Raw genomic sequence first — 18731 nt, forward strand, 5'->3', positions numbered from 1 at the left:
GTTCTGTAGAGCGGAATCTGGCCCTAATTGAAAATCCCGGGCGAATGCCGCCAGACCTAAGTCGCGTGTCCATAGCCTCGGAACAAGTAGCACTGCCAGCCGAAATTGCTCAAAGATCCTACCTCCCCAAATCGGAACCGGACATATTCGATGGAACGGATCCTACTAAGTTTGCGTCGTTTCTTCAAGCATTTGATCGGCTAATCGCTTGCAGTACTACTTCTCCTTCAGATCTGCTGTACTATTTGGAACGATATACGAGGAACGAGCCGCAAGATCTGGTTCGGAGTTGTCTCTACACGGATCCTAAGGAAGGATAGGGTGAGGCACGTAAGCAACTGATATACGTATATGGAAACGACTTTCGAATTGCCTCAGCATATCTTGAAGAGATCCAATAAAATGGCCGGAAATCAAATATGAAGATGGCCCAGCGGTTTGCCATTTCTTACGAGGATGCCAAAACTATTTGAAAACCTTTACTGCCCTGAGCCAATTAAATAATCCCACGATGATTTTAGCCGTTTCCAAGAAACTGCCTTACAAGCATAGGGAGTTGTGGAGACGCAAAGCCTTTAACCTTATGAAAGATGTTGGAACTGTCGAATTTAAGGATTTCTCGGAATTTGTCAACCATCAGGCGAACATCCTTTGTCTCCCCATTTTCGGGGATATTCGCAATGAAGCTCTCAGTAAAGCCGGCCAACCTATCAGTGGGGGGAAGAGAACAATTTCTCTTGCCACGGGGTTGGATTCCGAGGAGTCCGCACCAAGTGAATCAAGGATTTGGTGTCAATTTTGAGGGAAATCGTCACACAATCTAAGAAATTGTAATTCGTTTGCAAACAAAAGAGAAGATATGAAATTGAAATACTTACACGAAAGAAGATTGTGTTTCGGATGTCTGGAGTTGGGCCATATTTCGAGGGACTGGACGCGAGGAATTGGCGTTTCAAACTGGTTTTATTGAAGCTGACCTTTCGTCATATAGCAATGCGAAACAAGGGTCAGCTTCTCAAAAATGTGTTTGAAGTCCCAAACTTGCATCACTGACACTGGTACCAGCAAACAAACGAACCTGCCAGAGCTTGCCTAAACCTCCCCATAGGGGTTCACCTATCCGTGAGTACAGTCAGCAGGGGAATTGAGGGCATGAAGACATCAAAGATTGCACCTCAGCTTGCTCAATTGGGTATGTAAAGGACTATGACAAAACAGGGGCCGGTGTCAATCGTTCCCAGATCTACTCAAAGGTAGCCCTGGCGATTATCCCCGTCAAAATTCGTGTCAAGGGCAGTACAAAGAGCATCACGACCTACTCTGGATTGGACAACTCCTCTAGCGATTCGTTTATCACCAACGATCTCGTCTCTCTGTTAGGAGCTGGAGGAAATAAGGTTGAAATAAAGCTGAATACCATGAATTGCAAGAATAAGAAAATTTCCACGAGAGCGATTGACAATCTCGAAATAATGGATTTGGAAGAAAAGGAACGAATCTGCATGCCAATTACTTTCAGCCAGGAAGAACTTCCAGTCTCCAGAGTGGACGTTGTAAAGAGAGAAAAACGTGAACCGTCTAACTTATTTGGCTGAAATTCCATTTGACTTTGTCGATGCTGAGGTTGGTCTGATGATTGGAGCAAATGTGCCAGATGCTGTAAAGCCATTGCAGATAGTGAGTGCCCCACCTATGGGGCCCTATGCCTCCAGGCACCTCCTAGGATGGGCTTTAAATGGACCCCTATCGACCATGCAAGAGAGCCCACAAGTTCAGATGAACTTCGCACGTGTACCTCGTTGTGAAGACATTGAACTCCAGATTCAGCAAATATACAACAATGAGTTCCAAGATTCGAACTTAGATTGCCGTGGCCCGTCTTTAGAGGACATGAAGTGGAACGAGAAAGTGAAGAAAAGCATTCGTATTAATGAACAGGGATACTATGAAATCGACCTGCCTTTCAAAGAAGAAGAAGAAGTGAATTTTCCCAATAATCGCGATCAGGCTTTGAAACGAGTCCTAAGTATGAGGAGGAGGCTGATTCGAGATGACTACTATCGTCGAGATTATTTAGAGTTTATGACAACAATGATGGATCAAGGCTTTTCGGAGAGAGTGCCGTTTGATGAACTTTGCACGGAATTGGGTAAGGTTTGGTACATTGTGCACCATGGGGTTTACCACAAGGCTAAGAAAAAACTCAGAGTCGTGTTCAACTGCTCCCTTAAACATCTTGGTACTTCCTCAAATGACCGTTTACTTCAAGGACCTGATCTGACCAACAATCTGTTGGGAGTGTTGTTGTGTTTCCGTGAGAAAAGAATTGCCATAATGGCAGACATTGAAAAAATGTTCTACCAAGTTAAAGTCCCAAGGGAAGATTCGAACTTTATACGATTCTTCTGGTTCGAAAACAACAACTTGGAAGCACAACCCGTGGAATACCGTTTGAAGATGCATGGGTTTGGAGCCATATCCTCGCCGAGTTGCTCGAATTTCACCCTTAAACAAGCAGTCATTGATAGCCGGGACTTGGTTGAAGAAGAAGCCGTAAAAGCCGTCCATGAATGCTTCTATGTGGACGACCTTTTCAAATCGTTTGATAAAGTGGAAGAAGCTAAGTGATTGTTCGATGAAATCAGGATCATTTGCAAGAGCGGAAGATTTAATTTGACCCAAATTTTCTCGAATGACAGGCAAGTTTTGAGCTCCGTTGCTCGGGAGGATCTTGCTTTAGACGTGCGGGAAACGGATTTTTCTCATGAGGATCTACCTACAGAAAGAGCTCTGGGAGTAACATGGCGAATCCAGTCGGTAGTATTGAGTTTCAAGATTTGAAGCCCAGAGGAATTTCCGAATTCAAGGCGAGGACTTCTCTCATCCATCCATGCAATATATGATCCCTTCGGTTTTGTTGGACCCGGGATTCTTCCTGCCAAACAAATACTTCAGGAATTGTGTCGCAGGAAGTGCGACTGGGATGTTGAGATCCCGGAGGACCTGAAAACGGTTTGCATTAAGTGGAGTGGTGAATTGTGTCTGCTTTCCTCGTACGAAATCCTGAGGTGTAGTGGCTATTTGAAATTGGTTGTGTCCGCCTAATTGCATGTGTTTTGTGATGGGAGTGAAGTCGGATATGGGTCAGTCGCTTATCTTAGAGTCAACACATTGGCTGGGATTCAGTGTTCTTTAGCCTTGGCAAAGTCGAAACTCGTACCGTTAAAGAAGATGTCTATTCCGAGATTGGAACTGGCTGGAGCAAAACTCGCCGTCGAGTTAGCTTCTATTTTGAAGAGGGAGAAATTGCTCCCAATATCGAGGGAGATTTTTTGGACGGACAATGAGACGGTTTTGAAATACCTTGCAAATGAGAGGAGGCGATTTCAGCGGTTCGTCTCCAATCGGATCACCTTCATCCGAGAGAGGTCAGTCGTCCAGTAATGGCGCCATGTACCCGGATCAAGTAATCCAGCGGACCTAGCAAGTCTGGGTCTTCCCATTTGCGAGTTCATGAATAATGCTATTTGGAGGTATGGCCCTTCATTTCTTCAACAGGTGGAATCTTTATGTCCAACAAGCATTGGATTGGATTGATTGAGGATGATGACCCTTAAGTCCTTAAAGATCAAGTAATTTCGGCGTCGACGATCTACTCTGGGGATGCTGTTCTGGATTGGTTCGAAAGCGTATCGGATTGGCATACTTTAAAGCGGATGATAGCAGGATTCCTTAAGGTGAAACGGAAGCTTTTGAAAGAAGGGATTGATGTCGCTGGAGTTTTGGATTCTGTTGCCCCTTTTGAGAAGGCTGAAAGAGTCATTGTGAGACATGTTCAAGCTGTGGATTTCAAGAAGGTCGTCAGAGCCCTGCAGAGGGGTTAGGATTTGGAGTGGACAAATTCTTTGAGGAAGTTATCACCTTTCCTGGATTCCCAGGGTATCCTTTGTGTTGGTGGTAGAATTCAAAATGCCAAGGATTTGCCTTACGGGTTGAAACACCCCATTCTTCTTTCGAAAGGACATGTAGCTCGGTCTATTATTCGTCAAATTCATGTACAAGTGGGACATTTGGGCAAGGAAATGGTCTTGGCCAAGGTCAGGGAGCGCATCAGCATTGTGGGGGGAGACAGCTTCGGTGAAGAAGATCCTTTACAATTGTGCGCAATGTTGAAGACACCAAGGGAAGATCATCAACCAACTCATGGCAGATTTTCCTGCTGATCGCCTAGATATGGATCAACCACCCTTTACAAATTCTGGGGTTGACTTGTTTGGACCATTTCCAGTGACCCAAGGGCGAGCCAGGATTGATCGGTTTGGTTTGATTTTCAGTTGCTTGACTTCTCGTGCAGCGCATCTGGAAGTGGATTTCGACAAATCAACCTATTCGTTTATTCAGGCACTCCGGCATTTTGTTGCAAGAAGAGGTCAGGTTCGAACCCTAAGATCCGATAATGGGACAAATTTCGTGGGTGCGGAGAGATAATTGCGTTCCATGGTCCTTGGCTTGGGAAAGGAAGAAATATTAGAAGAAATGAGAAGACGTGGAGTGGAATTTTAACCCCCCCATGCGCATCACTTTGATGGCGTGTGGGAGTGGGAAATCCGGACAGTACTCAAAATTTTGAACGGGCTGATGAGTGAGCAAGGCCAATCCTTAACTGATGAGTCACTCTACACTTCACTTTGCGAAGTAGAGTCCATCATGAATAGCCGTCCTCTCACTCCGAGCTCCAGTGACCCCAATGATTTGGAAGCTATCACCCCCAATCATCTTCTGCTTCAAAGAACCTTCCCTCCTGGTTTGTTCACTAAGAATGACGTGTACGGGAAGAGAAGATGGAAGCAAGTGCAATAGCTGGCAGACCTCTTCTGGACGAGATGGAGGAGGGAATACTTGGTTATTTTGATGAATCGCCAGAAATGGACAAAAGTCAAGCCGAACGTTTCTGTTGGTGTTAGAGATTTAGTTTTACTAGTCTTGGAGAACACCCCAAGATTTCGTTGGCCTCTAGGTAGAGTTATGAAGGTTGATCCCAGTCGGAATGGGAAAGTTCGGAGCGCCCGGATTAAAACCGTTATAGGCGAATATTCCTGGCCAATCTCTCAACTTATTCGATTGATTGAGAGTGACCAAGATCATGGAAGTTCTGGAGCGGAGGATTGAACACAGCAACCTATTAGTAAGTGACATCATCCATTGGCTTCGGGTGGATTTCGCCACTTAAGGGGCCGGTGTAAAGTGCTTGGATTGCCACCCTGATTTGCTCGTGTGTTGGTTTTTTCCCCGGGTGAACGCGTTGCCCATTTTTGAGTTCAGTTTTTGGTTTTGTTTTGTTTGTCGTTTCCCCCTTTTTGTGTCAGTTGAGCTGCGTTAATGTCAGTAAGTTCATTCCATTCTGTATACTATTTGATATGTTTCATTCCGATTATTTATTTTATTCTGCGACTTTAATGTTATCTATTTATTTGCTTTGAAATAGAAACCGTTTAAACATAAACAAAACGAGTCCGAACCGGCCACGAAATCGACCAGGGAAAGGTAACTAACACTAAGAACTCTAAATAAAAGCTTGTTTACTCCAGCCAGGTCAGTACGAGAATCCTTTACTCATTTCCAAATACTTCAACGTAACCACATCAATTAGCATGTACAGAACGCGGAGTAGAACCAAAATAACCACGTGCCACACTAACAAATAAATAAAATTTTCAAATAGAGCACGGTAGCAGGTTACTTGCAAGGAATTTATTTTCGTTCAAGACAACCTTATTCTCAGCAACCCAAGAGTACATTTGATCTAGGAGTTCCATTACAATACCGGAATCTTGAGCATTTCCACTTTTGACTAATTTTGTATCATGAGCGTGAGAGGAGATACTGTCATTACTGTAACGCAAGTCAAGTGGAGGTAATTAGCCAAAAATCTGTCTGGCCACCCTGATTTTGGGCATTCAGTACTGGGCGAACTTAGACAAACATTGCAACCGAAGACGAAGTCAGATGGCAGCTCTCTCGGTTGGCCTGCCATCTGAAGATGGGTGTCCCAATTGAGGGATATTCCCACGTCGTCGTCACAGCCAACATTAATTATTACCTCACCCTCGGGTATGACCGCAAATCGCCCATTTCAGCTGTTGAAGCAATAACTTATGTTCCGTGCACAATTGAGTGCATCATCCTAATATGATATGGATAAATGATAGACAAAAAGAACAATTGGTTACGGAACAGTGTATTAAAAGCATCCGGGAAAAATGAACACCCTGTGTAACAAACAATCACCAGCGTGCCCAAGCCATGCTGATTTGGGGTGTTCAAGCCATCTTGAATTGGCGTGCCCAAGCCATCTTGAATCGGAATCAGGAGTTCCATGTTTCCACGGGAATTCAATAAGTCAGGTCCTTTCACCCCTGGCTGGTGGACGGAATATAGAGTCTCTTTTTGGTGCCGCGACCCGGGAATCTTTGATTCCCGTGATTTTTATACCTTGAACCGGTCTTGTAGTGGAATTTTACACTCATTGATGAAAAGTGAGAAACCGGCTCGCGACAAAGAAACATAGTTCTCTTTTTGGTGGAGCAACCCAGGAAAGAAATTCCCGGTATTGATTATTTAACCGCAACCCGGTCTTACATTAAGGTTTACACCCCTTGATAACGCCATTAAACGGCTCGCGTCAAAGAACTGCAAAGAGTTCTCTTTTTGGTGCCGCAACCCGAAAATCTAATTTTGATTCCCACCACTGATTTTGATTAGTGAACAGGATTATTTGGGGTTGCATTATTTCCCAGTGTTTTGAAAGCTGAAACTGGCTCGCGACAAAGAAGCATAGAGTTTCTTTTTGGTGCCGCGACCTGGGAACTTTGATTCGCAAGAATAATTAGTGATTTGCGACCCGGTCGTATATTTTTTGACTTGTAAAATATTTGAGTGATTGTGAAAGCCATTAAATCGGCTTGCGCCAAGAATCATAGCAATTCTTTTTGGTGCTTGGGAATTGTGGAAACATATTCCCCAATATTGAACCTTGTGCCATAAGTGCACACAGGTCGAAATGATACGACAAATTCTCAAATTTGTTAGATATATGTTAAATTTGTGTTGAGGCTGATTGCTAAATAGCTCGCCAAGTACCAACACCCCTTTCACTTGTGGGAGCAACTCAACACTTCCATTAGTGAAACAAAAGCAAGAAAAAAAATATTGTGCCCAAGAATTCATACCAGTGCGAGCCTACCCGACGAACAGATGTGGCTTTGTCCAATCCTAAGATGGTTTTGCGGAGCGAGACAGCAGACAAGATCAAAGATCGGAACATTCAGATTGACATGTTCTTTGTTGCTTTCACACAACTGAAGAACAAAATGGAGGTGGATGAACCCAATCAAAAGAGGCTGGCCAAGTTGTATGCTGCTGGGCAAAGGGAATTCCACGCCCTCCAACAGAGTCAAGCAGAGGTCATGGAGATTGTAGACGTATCAGAGCGCGAGGGAGAAATTCATCAACATGAGAAAATTTGCCACACGTACTGGAAACTTAAAGCAGATTATTGAGAAGCAATTGGAGCAGGAGGGGAGTCAGATGACGACGATGTTACACTAACAATGGGTCAACCGAACAGAGAAGATGGCCACCATAGAGTTCTTCCCAGACCCACGAAGATGAAGCAAACGGGGACGCGTCCAAAGACCGAACCAAGCCAAGAAGACAAGCCATTCAAAGATTTGTTCAAGTCACCTGATGTACCTTTAGGCATGCCAAGCTCTCCTCAAGTGGACACTTCATCTGATGTGCACCAGGTGTTGCAGTTCATCATGATGGAAATGCGTGATATGAAGTTGCAAATTTTGAAGGCTGAAAACTCGCCAAAAGGGTTTAGAACAGGAAGAAGCCATGAAGCCATCAATATAGCAGAAGATGAACAAGACCACCAAATGAAAACTCAACCAGACAGGAGCACAACCCGATTCCAGGACATGGATTCGCCCAGTCCAACGCCTGTGTCCATATGGGAAACTAGACAAAACCTTGCTTATCCCAATAGTACAAACAGCCTTGCCTCAAACGAAATGGTAAATAAACCTCCCACTCAACCCGTGGACTCGCCCCTGAAGACAGAGTCGTGGCTAGGAGACAGAGGCCCCTCGGTTCCAGGGCATTTAGGAGCGCTAGCTACCTAAAAGCTGCCCATGTTGGAGGTTCCAGTCTTCTCTGGAGACAGTTCGAAAAATTTCTTTGAGTGGTGGCCATCTTTCAGGGACGTTTATCAGCAAAATCCAGGCCTGGATTCAGCTAGTAAAATTGCGTATTTGAAACGTCACTTGAGAGGACGTGCCCTCCAAGTAGCATTGTCCCACAGCACCTATGACGACGCAATTGGAAACCTTCACCAGATTTATGCCAAGGAACGTGATTTGCTAAGCAAAATGATTATAGAGCTTGACCAATTTAAGGAAGAGAACGTTGATTTGCTGGAGCTTTTGTTGGTGGTTAACAACTACATAGCTTTATTTAAGTTGATTGACCAGGACTCACGTCAACTGGCTATGCTATTAATCCAACCAATTGAGCACAAATTGCCATATGAAGTGCTGATTCAGTGGAAACAAAAAGTTCAAGAAATGGATCAACGTGGAGAGCAAGTGTTAATAAGCAACTTCTCCGAATTCCTCATTGATGCTATAAATCTGTATGAGTCCCCAGTGGTACGTGCCCAAAGCGCCCAACTACAGAAAAAGAAGACCCCCCAAGATTTCGTCCCAAAGGAACGTATTGTTGATGCTATGTTTGCTTATGCAAACCCTCATGATGCTTATGAGAAGAAGGAAGAATGCTTCAAGAGATCATCTTCCCCAGAGGTGGTTTTAATGTCAGCTCAAGTTCAGGAGGAGGTCAACAAAGAAGAAAGAAGACCAGGCGGCCATCCATCTCAAAGGGATCGTGGAAAGCTCATCAGCAGCCCAAGTCTCAGCATGTCTTTGATGATATATGCACGTCAAGCCATGACAAGTGCCCGTTTTGTGATAAGCCAGCTCATAGAGACATAAGAGAGTGCCAAAAAGTGGCCCTCTACCCCACGTCCGCCAGGTGGCAATTAACTCGCTTAAATCGCCTATGCTTTAAGTGTCTGATCAAGCATGATTTTGGAAAGTGCAAGGCCCCTCCTTGCCAGAAATGCCAACAATTTCACAATGCCTTGCTCCACTTTGGGCGCAAGAAAACAGATAACGCAAATGACAGGAGAAAAAAGAAAGGTGGTGGAGACCACGATCACCACCGTCAGCGCCAGCCCAATGAGGGGGAGGTAAACGTTGAAGAACGGAAGATTCAGAAAGGCCGCAAGCATGTTGAGAAGACTTCCAGGAAAGAAGTCAAGAGAGAGCCCATCATAAGCAATTCAAGGATGCTAAGTGAACTGATTGAACCAAACCAGGCCGAATCCAAAGGCCAAGTGGACAAGAGAAGAAAAAAGATGAAATGGAGACCAATCCAGAAAGAGCAAGTCACCCCCGTGCATTCAAAATCGAAGACAGAAAAGCCAAGTGTGAATGTTGGCTATCCCGAGCCTGAAAATGAAAGTCAACCCTGTCCATCTGAGAAGTCCAGCAAGGCAAATAATCTGGTCATTCCAGAGAAAGTGACAAAGAAAGTAGGGAGTTTAGATGGTTTTGGGCAAGTTTTTCCAGGTCTAAATTGTAAGGCTTTGAGATATATGATTGAAGAAATAGTAGCAAAAGTAAAGTACGAGACACTGAACAGATTAGGGAATCAGCTGTCTAGCAAAGGTACTGTAAGTTAATGCTCTTGTTTTTTCCATTTATCCGTTTATCTCAGCCCAACCCCAAATCACTCATTCCTTTTCAGAAATATGTAGGTGTTGAAAGTTCATGATTATTTTTACATGTGTTATATGAGTTACCTTTCAGCTGTCACTCAACGCTCTTTTTGTCATGTGCAAATTGTCGCCCCTTTTTACCCCAGTAATCAAGTTTGTGTTGGCTTATTGCATAAGGCCAAGGGGGGAGTATGTTCCGTGCACAATTGAGTGCAACATCCTAATATGATATGGATAAATGATAGACAAAAGGAACAATTGGTTACGGAACAGTGTATTGAAAACATCCGGGAAAAATGAACACCCTGTGTAACAAACAATCACCAGCGTGCCCAAGCCACGCTGATTTGGCGTGTCCAAGCCATCTTGAATCGGCGTGCCCAAGCCATCTTGAATCGGCGTCCCCTTGCCGCCTTGAATCAGCGTGCCCAAGCCACCTGGAATTGGCGTGCCTAAGCCATCTTGAATCGGCGTGCCCTAGCCGTTTTGAATCGGCGTACCCTAGCTGTCTTGAATCGGCGTACCCTAGCCGTCCGGAATCAGTGCGCCCCAGTGAGCTCGACAAGCGGGGAAGTTGAGGGAAAACCCACGATCCTTCAACAAGGACAGAGTCACCATTGAACATTGAAAGGGTTAACAACTTCCAACTTGAAACTCTCTTGCTGGTAGTTGAGTCAAGGACAATTTTGCTAGAAGTGCCGGAAGTCGAGTCGACCTATTTTGAAATCAGAGCAGTGAGAAGAGTCAACGTTTGGAGTCGGGACCCAGGAAGCCGAGCAAAGTCAAGAGGACCTGGGGAAGTGCATTGCATACATCAGTGAGCCAGCATAGACCTGTTGAACAGTCTCTGGAGCTGAGTACAGGTGCAACTTCTGAGTTATTCTCCGTCGATTCAATCCTGGACCTTCAATCCGATTGATTCGACGTCATCACCGTGGATCCCCGTTGGACGCAAGAATCACCCTCGTCAAAAGTAGGATCTGACCATTCTCTATCCATGTATGTTTTCCTTCTTCCATGGCCAAGCAATTACCCCCTCATTCATTACCCGAGCCAGGCAGCTAATTGGTAGAGTGTCATTCCATGTATATAATAGAATAAAGTAGATTGAACCATACAGTTTGCCTTGAAGATTAGCCTAGATTCCCCAGACGACCAAGATCGTGCTGGCATCGTAGAGAGTAGAGGTAGCAAGTGATTTTCATTCAACTGTAGCTAAAGTTCATCACTCTTGAAGCAGAAATCAGAAGTTAGACTCTAGAGTAGAGGTCGACTTTGATAGGCGCATTTAGACTAGGATAGTGACCACATTTTGCAGGATAGTTAGCCTTGAAGATTGGCCCAGGTGTATGCCAGAAAACCAAGATTGAACTGTATCCATGGGGAGTAGAGGTAGCTAGCGATTTGTATCCTTAGTTGATTGATGATTGTTTGAGGCCCTGATAAAGGAAGCTCAAACTAGTGACTGTATGACATGATTAGGGTTATAACCGGAGGCCTTAAGATAGGTCTAAGAAATTTAAGCCCATGTACTAGGTGCTCTCCATCTTTGAGAGCTATCAAGGTATTTTTACCTAGTGCTTGGGTCAGGAGTTCCATGTGTCCGTTCACCACGGGAATTCAATAAGTCTGGACCTTTCACCCCTGGCTGGTGGACGAAAAAAGTTATTATGCTGTAATTAAATACCGCAAAGAAGCTTGAACTCGGCTAGCCTGGGATCGAACCAGGATTTGCTAATTGGAAAGCGGATGCTCTACCAATATACGGTATCCAAGCAAGCCTTCGCCCTGGTAGGAAAAGTGGGGGAATTGTTCGGCCAATGGAAAAGAGGACATACGCATTTGAAATCAATGGGTTAATGATTAGTGCTCGATGTCTGGCGAGATGGTCCAAAGGCGATGCTTGAATGACGTCCACTCAACGGGGTTGAAGGTCCATTAACAGAGTGACGAAATGCTGTACTCAGACACGGCACTTCCCCAGGTCCTCTTGCTCTTCTGCACGGGTTCCTGGGTTTCCTACTCCTATATGATGCCGATATCTGCCCTTCGAAACAGTTCCCACTTCTTGGCACCAAAACAATGGCAAAGTCCCAACACTTAGTAATGGCAGGTGGTTCCCCCTTGGAGAGGTTCAAACTCTGACTTCTCTCCTTGAGCTCCCAATTCAGACCTGTCTCCTCGAGATCCAAAATGTCACCGTTGTCCTCATTGAAGGACGATGGGTTGCTCTCTTCTCCTCGATCACGAAAATGTGACTCTCTTTTTGGTTAAATTTCCCATACCACGTTGGTTTCCGCCTTTTCCTCATGGAGGTTAAACGGGTTGTCCCAGGGCCCTTGGTGGACGGTGGCGGCTTCATCTGTAAACTGTTGCACTTAAACGACATCTGACCGCAACAGGGATTTTCACATATCAATGTTCAGGGTCTACCTCCTTTCGTCAGACAAGTCAGATTGGCCATCGATGGGTTTTTCTGATTGCCGACAATGGATTACATCTTGGCGACATCAACTCGTGAGGGTAATATTTCTTATTTCAAATTATCCTCCATTCTCACAATAGCCACGAGAACATTGGTTGAGGCAATCGAGGATATGCGATTACGTCCGATCAATTTCTGAGAATCGATTCCTCGAGAGTGTTTTAAACTTCACAGCTTTCCGAGACTTACGATGGATTACGACGTTTCTGCGAGCATTGGGTTGGCATTTGGTCGACATCTGACCGCCAAACGGACTACACGATGGGCAGTTCAACGATTTCGGTGGTTTCATATGATGTTAATATACATGTACACTTCTAACAGGCATTTTGATAAACCCAGTTCCGGGAGCAATCATTCATCCTGTATGTCATCTATCCATATCATATTAGGATGATGCACTCGATTGTGGACGGAACACCTTTTGTTTCATTTTAGATGATGGAAGTAAGATTTGTCGTATAAAAAATCATCGTTTTTCACTACCATTGTCTTTTTTAAAGCCTTTTTTTTATTTTTGGACTTGATAGTAATAAAGTGACGCCTTTTGTATAAAAATCTAGTTTTCATTTGCAGTGGCTGATCTGTGTGTTCATGAATACCCATGGGCATTTGACAACGGGCGGAGGTGCTGTCGCACATTTTCTGTTACCAATCGGTCACAGCCATTGCAATACGAAGATTCCCCATCAAAATGTATGAACAACAACTGGATTAATTGTCCAAACACTAAACTATTTTGTGTCTCTTTTTCCCCCCTACGTAAGTTTTTGCAAGCACTCATTTCAGTCAATATTGATTGATGCATTTATTGCTACTTTGTAGACCGATGTCCGCATCCTTCATCAGTGGGTTTGGACACGGGATGTTGCACAGCGGCAGTGGAACGCTGGGCAGAGAGTGAAAGTCCTCCTTGTCGAGGATTCAAGATTCAAGAAAATACCCCTTCCTCTTGTTGCCCATCGGAAGATTTCACATTTATTCAAGATTGTGCTGACAAACTGAAAATATGTGTTAGCTCTGGTAAAGATTTATTTTTTGTGTTTTGGCTAGCTTCAGTGACCGCAACTCTCAGTGACTTTTAGTGAAGCTGAAGTTTCGAAACTGGTTTGGTCATGGATGTCTCTTGTTATTGTCCCTTGCTGATACCGTCTTTGATTCTCGAGCACTTTTCCGTCATCCGACATCTTCGTCCAAACTTTTGCATCTCAAAGGTTGAGAAGAGGACAATATAAACTATGAAAGATGTTAAATCTTTTCATGTAATTCTGCTAAAGTCTATAAACCAAACATACAATATCTAGCTCTTCATTAACAACTATGAATCTGCTCTCTTATAAAAAAGCATCTTCCTTACAAGCACATTTCAAGTTTCAAATGCGGACGGAGATAGTAGAAGATCTGGAAACCACGGATGAAAGAAAACGTAATTTAGATGACCGATTTAGGTAGAGCCACGGACTTCTAGAGATGTGGACTGCGAACGGAGACAAAAAATTATTATCTCCTAAACCGTTCACTGCACAGACTGTTCACAACAGACATTTTATGCGACCAAACGATCTTATTGAAAGATGGATGTGGCCAATTTTGAGCCCACAGCCGTGCTTACAGAGCTCAGGAGATATGTCTATTGTTATGTACACAACATAAAACTCGAATTTTTGGCTTGCTCTTGGTCAGCTACATCAAATGTTGATAAAATAACTTTCAACCGACTCACTTTACAAGTAGCTGAAACATGATATCTGCATATAATGAATAAGATTTACTTTTCTTATTTTATTACTTTAATTAAATAAACAAAGGGCTCAGAGTCGCTATGACCAATAGCAGGCCGATTTGGCGAGAAGCTCGATCACAGTCTATATTTCTAGAAGTTCGTGTTAAGAGTGATTTGTTCAAAATCGCCCAAAGAATCTCCCAAACGCACTCAGTTTTTCTAACAGAAAAGGTGCTATTTCCTTTAGGTCCTTTCCCTCATGGACTAAATCCCCCCAAGCAATCAGTGGTTGAGGAGCAAACTTGGCCGGGGTATGATGCATCATTTGCGTTGGTAAACTCAGCTTGTGACGTTGATATTACCAACTTTTGGGTGGCATATCCAACTGATTCTTATTTCATCATCGATTGGGGCTTTCATCTGGTCCCTCGCAAGCTCATTCTTAGAAACAGTCGCAACGCTGGCAGCAACGACAGGTTAGTTGACACATTTACCTCAAAGCCAGTTTCAGTCGATTTTGTTTTTGAAATAAGTTATTGTTTTACACATTTGTTAAAATATATCAGATATTTTTATTTGTTAAGGTATTATTTGGTCAAGGTATTCGGTTACATTGTAAAAATGGCTATCCTCTTTGGTAAAATTACCCCAAGGTAAGCTTATTTGTTTGTTGTTTGAAACTGTCTTCGAAAACGTTTCGAAACTGTTAATCTTTGATGGTATGCAGGGACTCTAAAGAGTGTCCTTGTGGTATGCAACTAATTAATTTTTCCAAATATTTCGTCTCTTGAAGAAAAATCGTACTGGACATAAGTATTACATATTATGCCTTTTTGTGAAGTAAATATTTCTTGAGTGTTTCACACCTACAAGATTGATCTTTTCTTGGTCTCGATCATTGATTGTTGAAAGTTAACAACAGCGTCACTCATTATGGAGAAACAGTATCATATATTGTCGGGCTAATGAAGCTTCTCTCTTAGAAACCTGCGCCCTTGAATCATGGAAATTTGGTGCAACACACTCAAGCCAAGGAAAGGTTTTCTCTCAAGCAAAAAGAGTTCTAAAAATTAAATCAAGTAGTTGCTGGTACCCTTAAAGAAAGTTGGATTTCTTCAAGAGAGAATTCAGGCCTCCATTGAGACAGATCAGTTGAAAAATGAAAGTGGAGTAGTGTAGGAGAGTGGGTCAAATGCGAAAACAATTTTCTCTTATGTAAACTCTTAGAGAAAGATGAAACCCCTTCAAGGGTCCTTTGAGGTCGATGGAGAAGTCATTAACAATGTAGAGGTTATGGCTAACATACTTGGTGATTAGTTCTCTAATGTGTTTTCAACCCCACTGAGTTTAGAAGCATTAGCCAATTGTTCTAATGACGAGTCTGTTGAGATTGACAAGGTTAGTCACTTTGAGCAATTTCATGATCTCATTGTTACAGATTAAGATGCTTTAGCGGCCATCAATGACTTGAGGCTTTCAAGTTCTCCTGGTCCTGATGGTTTGACATCTTAGTTTCTGATGAGATGCTCACTGGTTCTTGCTCCTGTTTTCTCGTACTTGATTTGGTGTATCTTAGATCATGCACGGACTTCTACAAATATGGACTGCGAACGAGCTTCCCGCCAAATCGGCCTGCTCTGGGTCATAGCCACTCTGAGCCACTTTTAGAATTAAAGTAATAAAATAAGAAACGTAGATATCCTCAATTAGTGGTAGGTCGATTTTACATCACTTACATGCAAAGTCGATCGTTTCAAAGTTATGTTGTCAAAAGCTTTTGTAGCTGACCAAGAGCAGGCCGAAAATTCAAATTTTATGTCGTGTTTACCATATAACTTTGAACATGTCTCCTGAGTTCCCTAAACATAGCTTTGGGCTCAAACTTGGCTGAGTTAATCTATTTAACAAGATCTTGTGGTCGTATCAAGTGCTTATTTGGAATAAGATGGGCTGTTTAGGAGATAGGATATTTTTGCTTCCGTTTGCAGTCCATATCTCTAGAAGTCCGTGGATCAGGGCAGGTTTCCATCCTCTCTGAAGCCAGCTCATGTTGTTTTGGTTTTCAAATGGGGAGATAAGTCGCTCCTCCTCGAGCCAATATCTCTTTGCATGTTATTGATACAAAAATAGTGTGATCAAATAACATATGAATATAAACTTAAGTAAAATAAACAAGTTTTTTGGTCTTGAAGTGCTAGGAATGGAATGGCACCAGTAAGGAAGTCCGAATAAAACAACAATTGCTCGAAAACTTCGCTCTGAATCAAGTGTTCTATCCAAAAAAAAATGATTGAGGAGATTTCATCCATAAAGCAGTGCAAATTTGATGAGGTATTTTCTCCCCTGTTGAGACCGCGACCAGAGGCCGGGTACTTGGTCTTGGTGATGGTCCAAAAGCTGTTGTTCATCTTGTCAAAGCAGACAACGCGACCATTCTGCTTTGTAGACAGGTTCCACGTTAAACGTTTATCAACAGAGTAGAACATATCTGGTTTCCATTGAGCTTGAGGTCATTCAAAAGTTTCCGACATTGCTCTTAACGGAGATCTTACTGGGGGGATGCACACTCTAGGTGGGGCTGAACTATAGATATATAAATGGTTTTTATTGTAAACGGATCCCTAGATTTGACAGTTCGATGTACCCACCCAAAAGTCTGAAAAGCCTTGCACATTTTAGTCTGGACATGTTCTTCAAATTTTCCCCAAGACCAAGTACCCAGCCTCCGTGATGTCGTGATGGGTCGTGGCCTCAAAAGGCGATAAAATGCTGTTCTTTAATGTTCAACGCATTTCTTCTTTTTCAGAGGAGTTCAAGATTTCACCTTCTCCGGATCAGGAGCCAGGGATCCCTATAACTGGTTTCAGTTGGTCAACAATCGGTTGGAGAGTGTTCAAAGCCCTGGAGTGGCGCCATGTGGAGCTCCACTTGTCTCATTTACGATCACGACCGATCTACCGCTGCGATACTTCCAATTTGACGTGATCACGTTCTACGGCAATGGGGCTGCATTGCAATACATCAACATTCAGTAACAATATTTTCTGTGCACCTATTGCCAAGTCTGGGAAGTGATGGTGCAACTAACACTTGCTGAATTCAAGCCTATCCTCCATTACAAAGGAATGAATGAAATATCCTACTCCTTTGGCCACATTGAAGATACCTTAGAAACTAACATTATTGCTCGGCACAATTTTTCTTTTTAAAAATAATGGGGAACCCTTAACTTTTTTGGGCCATTTCCAAACGATTACCAGGTTTGGGTCATTTACATTCTTAGCGTTTGTCCTTTTGGCAGTCGTAATTAGGCGTTTTTCCAACAGCACAAATATAGAGCGACTAGTAGTCACCCTAAAAACTTCTCATTTTCCACGTGTGCATGAGTTTGCTTTTTCCTTGTTCCTTTAGAGGAAAGTAAGATGAGGTCTGATTTTATTAATGTAATCAACTCGTCTCTGTGCGATAAAACATATCCCAACCAAGTGAACAAAAATTCCAAATGGATGCAGTAGTGGGGGTATATGCAGGTAATAGTGAAGCTCACAATACTTAATGGTGAACATACATTGACTTAAGTTCGATGTTTTGGCCGAGGAGCCCAGAGTGTGCTCGCTGTATGTAGTTTTCAGAGTGCAATTCATTCTCAATCTGCTATCGAAATAGCATATTACATGAATAAAGTAAGTAGAAAATCGACTACATAATCCAAATCTTTGACGATGATATCCGTACAATTTGAATTTCCTGCCATGCCTTTATCTAAATTGATATCAAATATAGACATCTAGTCATTCTAGTCAAACAAGCATTTAAATTGGTTTCAACTTTGGCATTCTCGAGCGTCGGATAATAATTAATTCCACAGTGTAATGGATCTGACCGTTGACAAATATTTCCTTGGATCAACCTCACATTTTTTCATGGTTAGCTCTCTTGTTGTTATATTGTGCTTTATGAATTTGAATTGCCAGGTTTCAAATGGCCCATATTCGTCACTTTCTTGAAACCTCAGATTGCGTCTCCCTTTTCCTTCACACTTGTAGAGTTGTGAGCCAAGCTCTTTTAGACAGACCTCGTAGGAGCCCGAAAAAAGCCTCCCACCATTTAAATTGTTCGTCTTTGGATCTTCTTGAGAGCCTCGATATCTTTATTTAGCCATGGGTTTCCTCCTTGCACAACAAATTCCAAGTGGGGCCTCACAAAGTACATATAAAGATAGAAGACAGCCTGCCTTGATCTCACAAAGAACAATCTTTTTATTTGTCCAATGACACCATTCGCGTTCTTGGCTAGATCACCAATGTGCGTGGATAGTCTTAAATTGTTTGAAATTACTATGCCTAAGCCTTTGGGAGTGCGTACATTTTCAATGCGAACGGAGTTTATTGTGCAAGCGTACCGGGGATTTCTTATTCCAAATCAAGCAACTCTCATATCATGGATATCTTTGGGAATCTGCGAAGTTGCATAAATGACCATTCGGACATTTGTGGGAAAGTACAAGGGTGGTACCAAACAAGTTAGGACTGCTCAATTTTCTCTAAAACTAAAAGAGATGTAAAAAAACCATTTGCAACATATTTCGACATAATCCTCGTGCACAACAATCCCATTATGCATCCTCTTCATCCAGTAGTCAAAAACGTGTTGGAGGCCTCCTTGGCAGAGCTTTCAAAGCA

The 18731-nt window shown here is 43.0% G+C and overlaps 1 protein-coding gene across 2 annotated transcripts in view; it reads left to right on the forward strand.

The window, feature by feature from the left end:
- The window catches only part of LOC131882571 (uncharacterized), a 27208-nt gene extending 9392 nt beyond the window's left edge, over positions 1-17816 (forward strand). Inside the window, exons 1-5 of one of the 2 annotated variants that reach the window (XM_059229761.1) lie at positions 10089-12773; positions 12903-13088; positions 13152-13349; positions 14297-14525; positions 16856-17816. In XM_059229761.1, coding sequence (XP_059085744.1) covers position 12773; positions 12903-13088; positions 13152-13349; positions 14297-14525; positions 16856-17084 — 843 coding nt within the window. In that variant the 5' untranslated portion in view covers positions 10089-12772 and the 3' untranslated portion in view covers positions 17085-17816. Of the gene's footprint in view, positions 1-10088; positions 12774-12902; positions 13089-13151; positions 13350-14296; positions 14526-16855 lie in introns of those variants that run through there. The other variant, XM_059229760.1, reaches the window with a different exon arrangement.
- Positions 17817-18731: the final 915 nt, after the last annotated feature.

Source organism: Tigriopus californicus, chromosome 6 (genome assembly GCF_007210705.1).
Source record: "Tigriopus californicus strain San Diego chromosome 6, Tcal_SD_v2.1, whole genome shotgun sequence".
NCBI lineage: Eukaryota > Metazoa > Arthropoda > Copepoda > Harpacticoida > Harpacticidae > Tigriopus > Tigriopus californicus.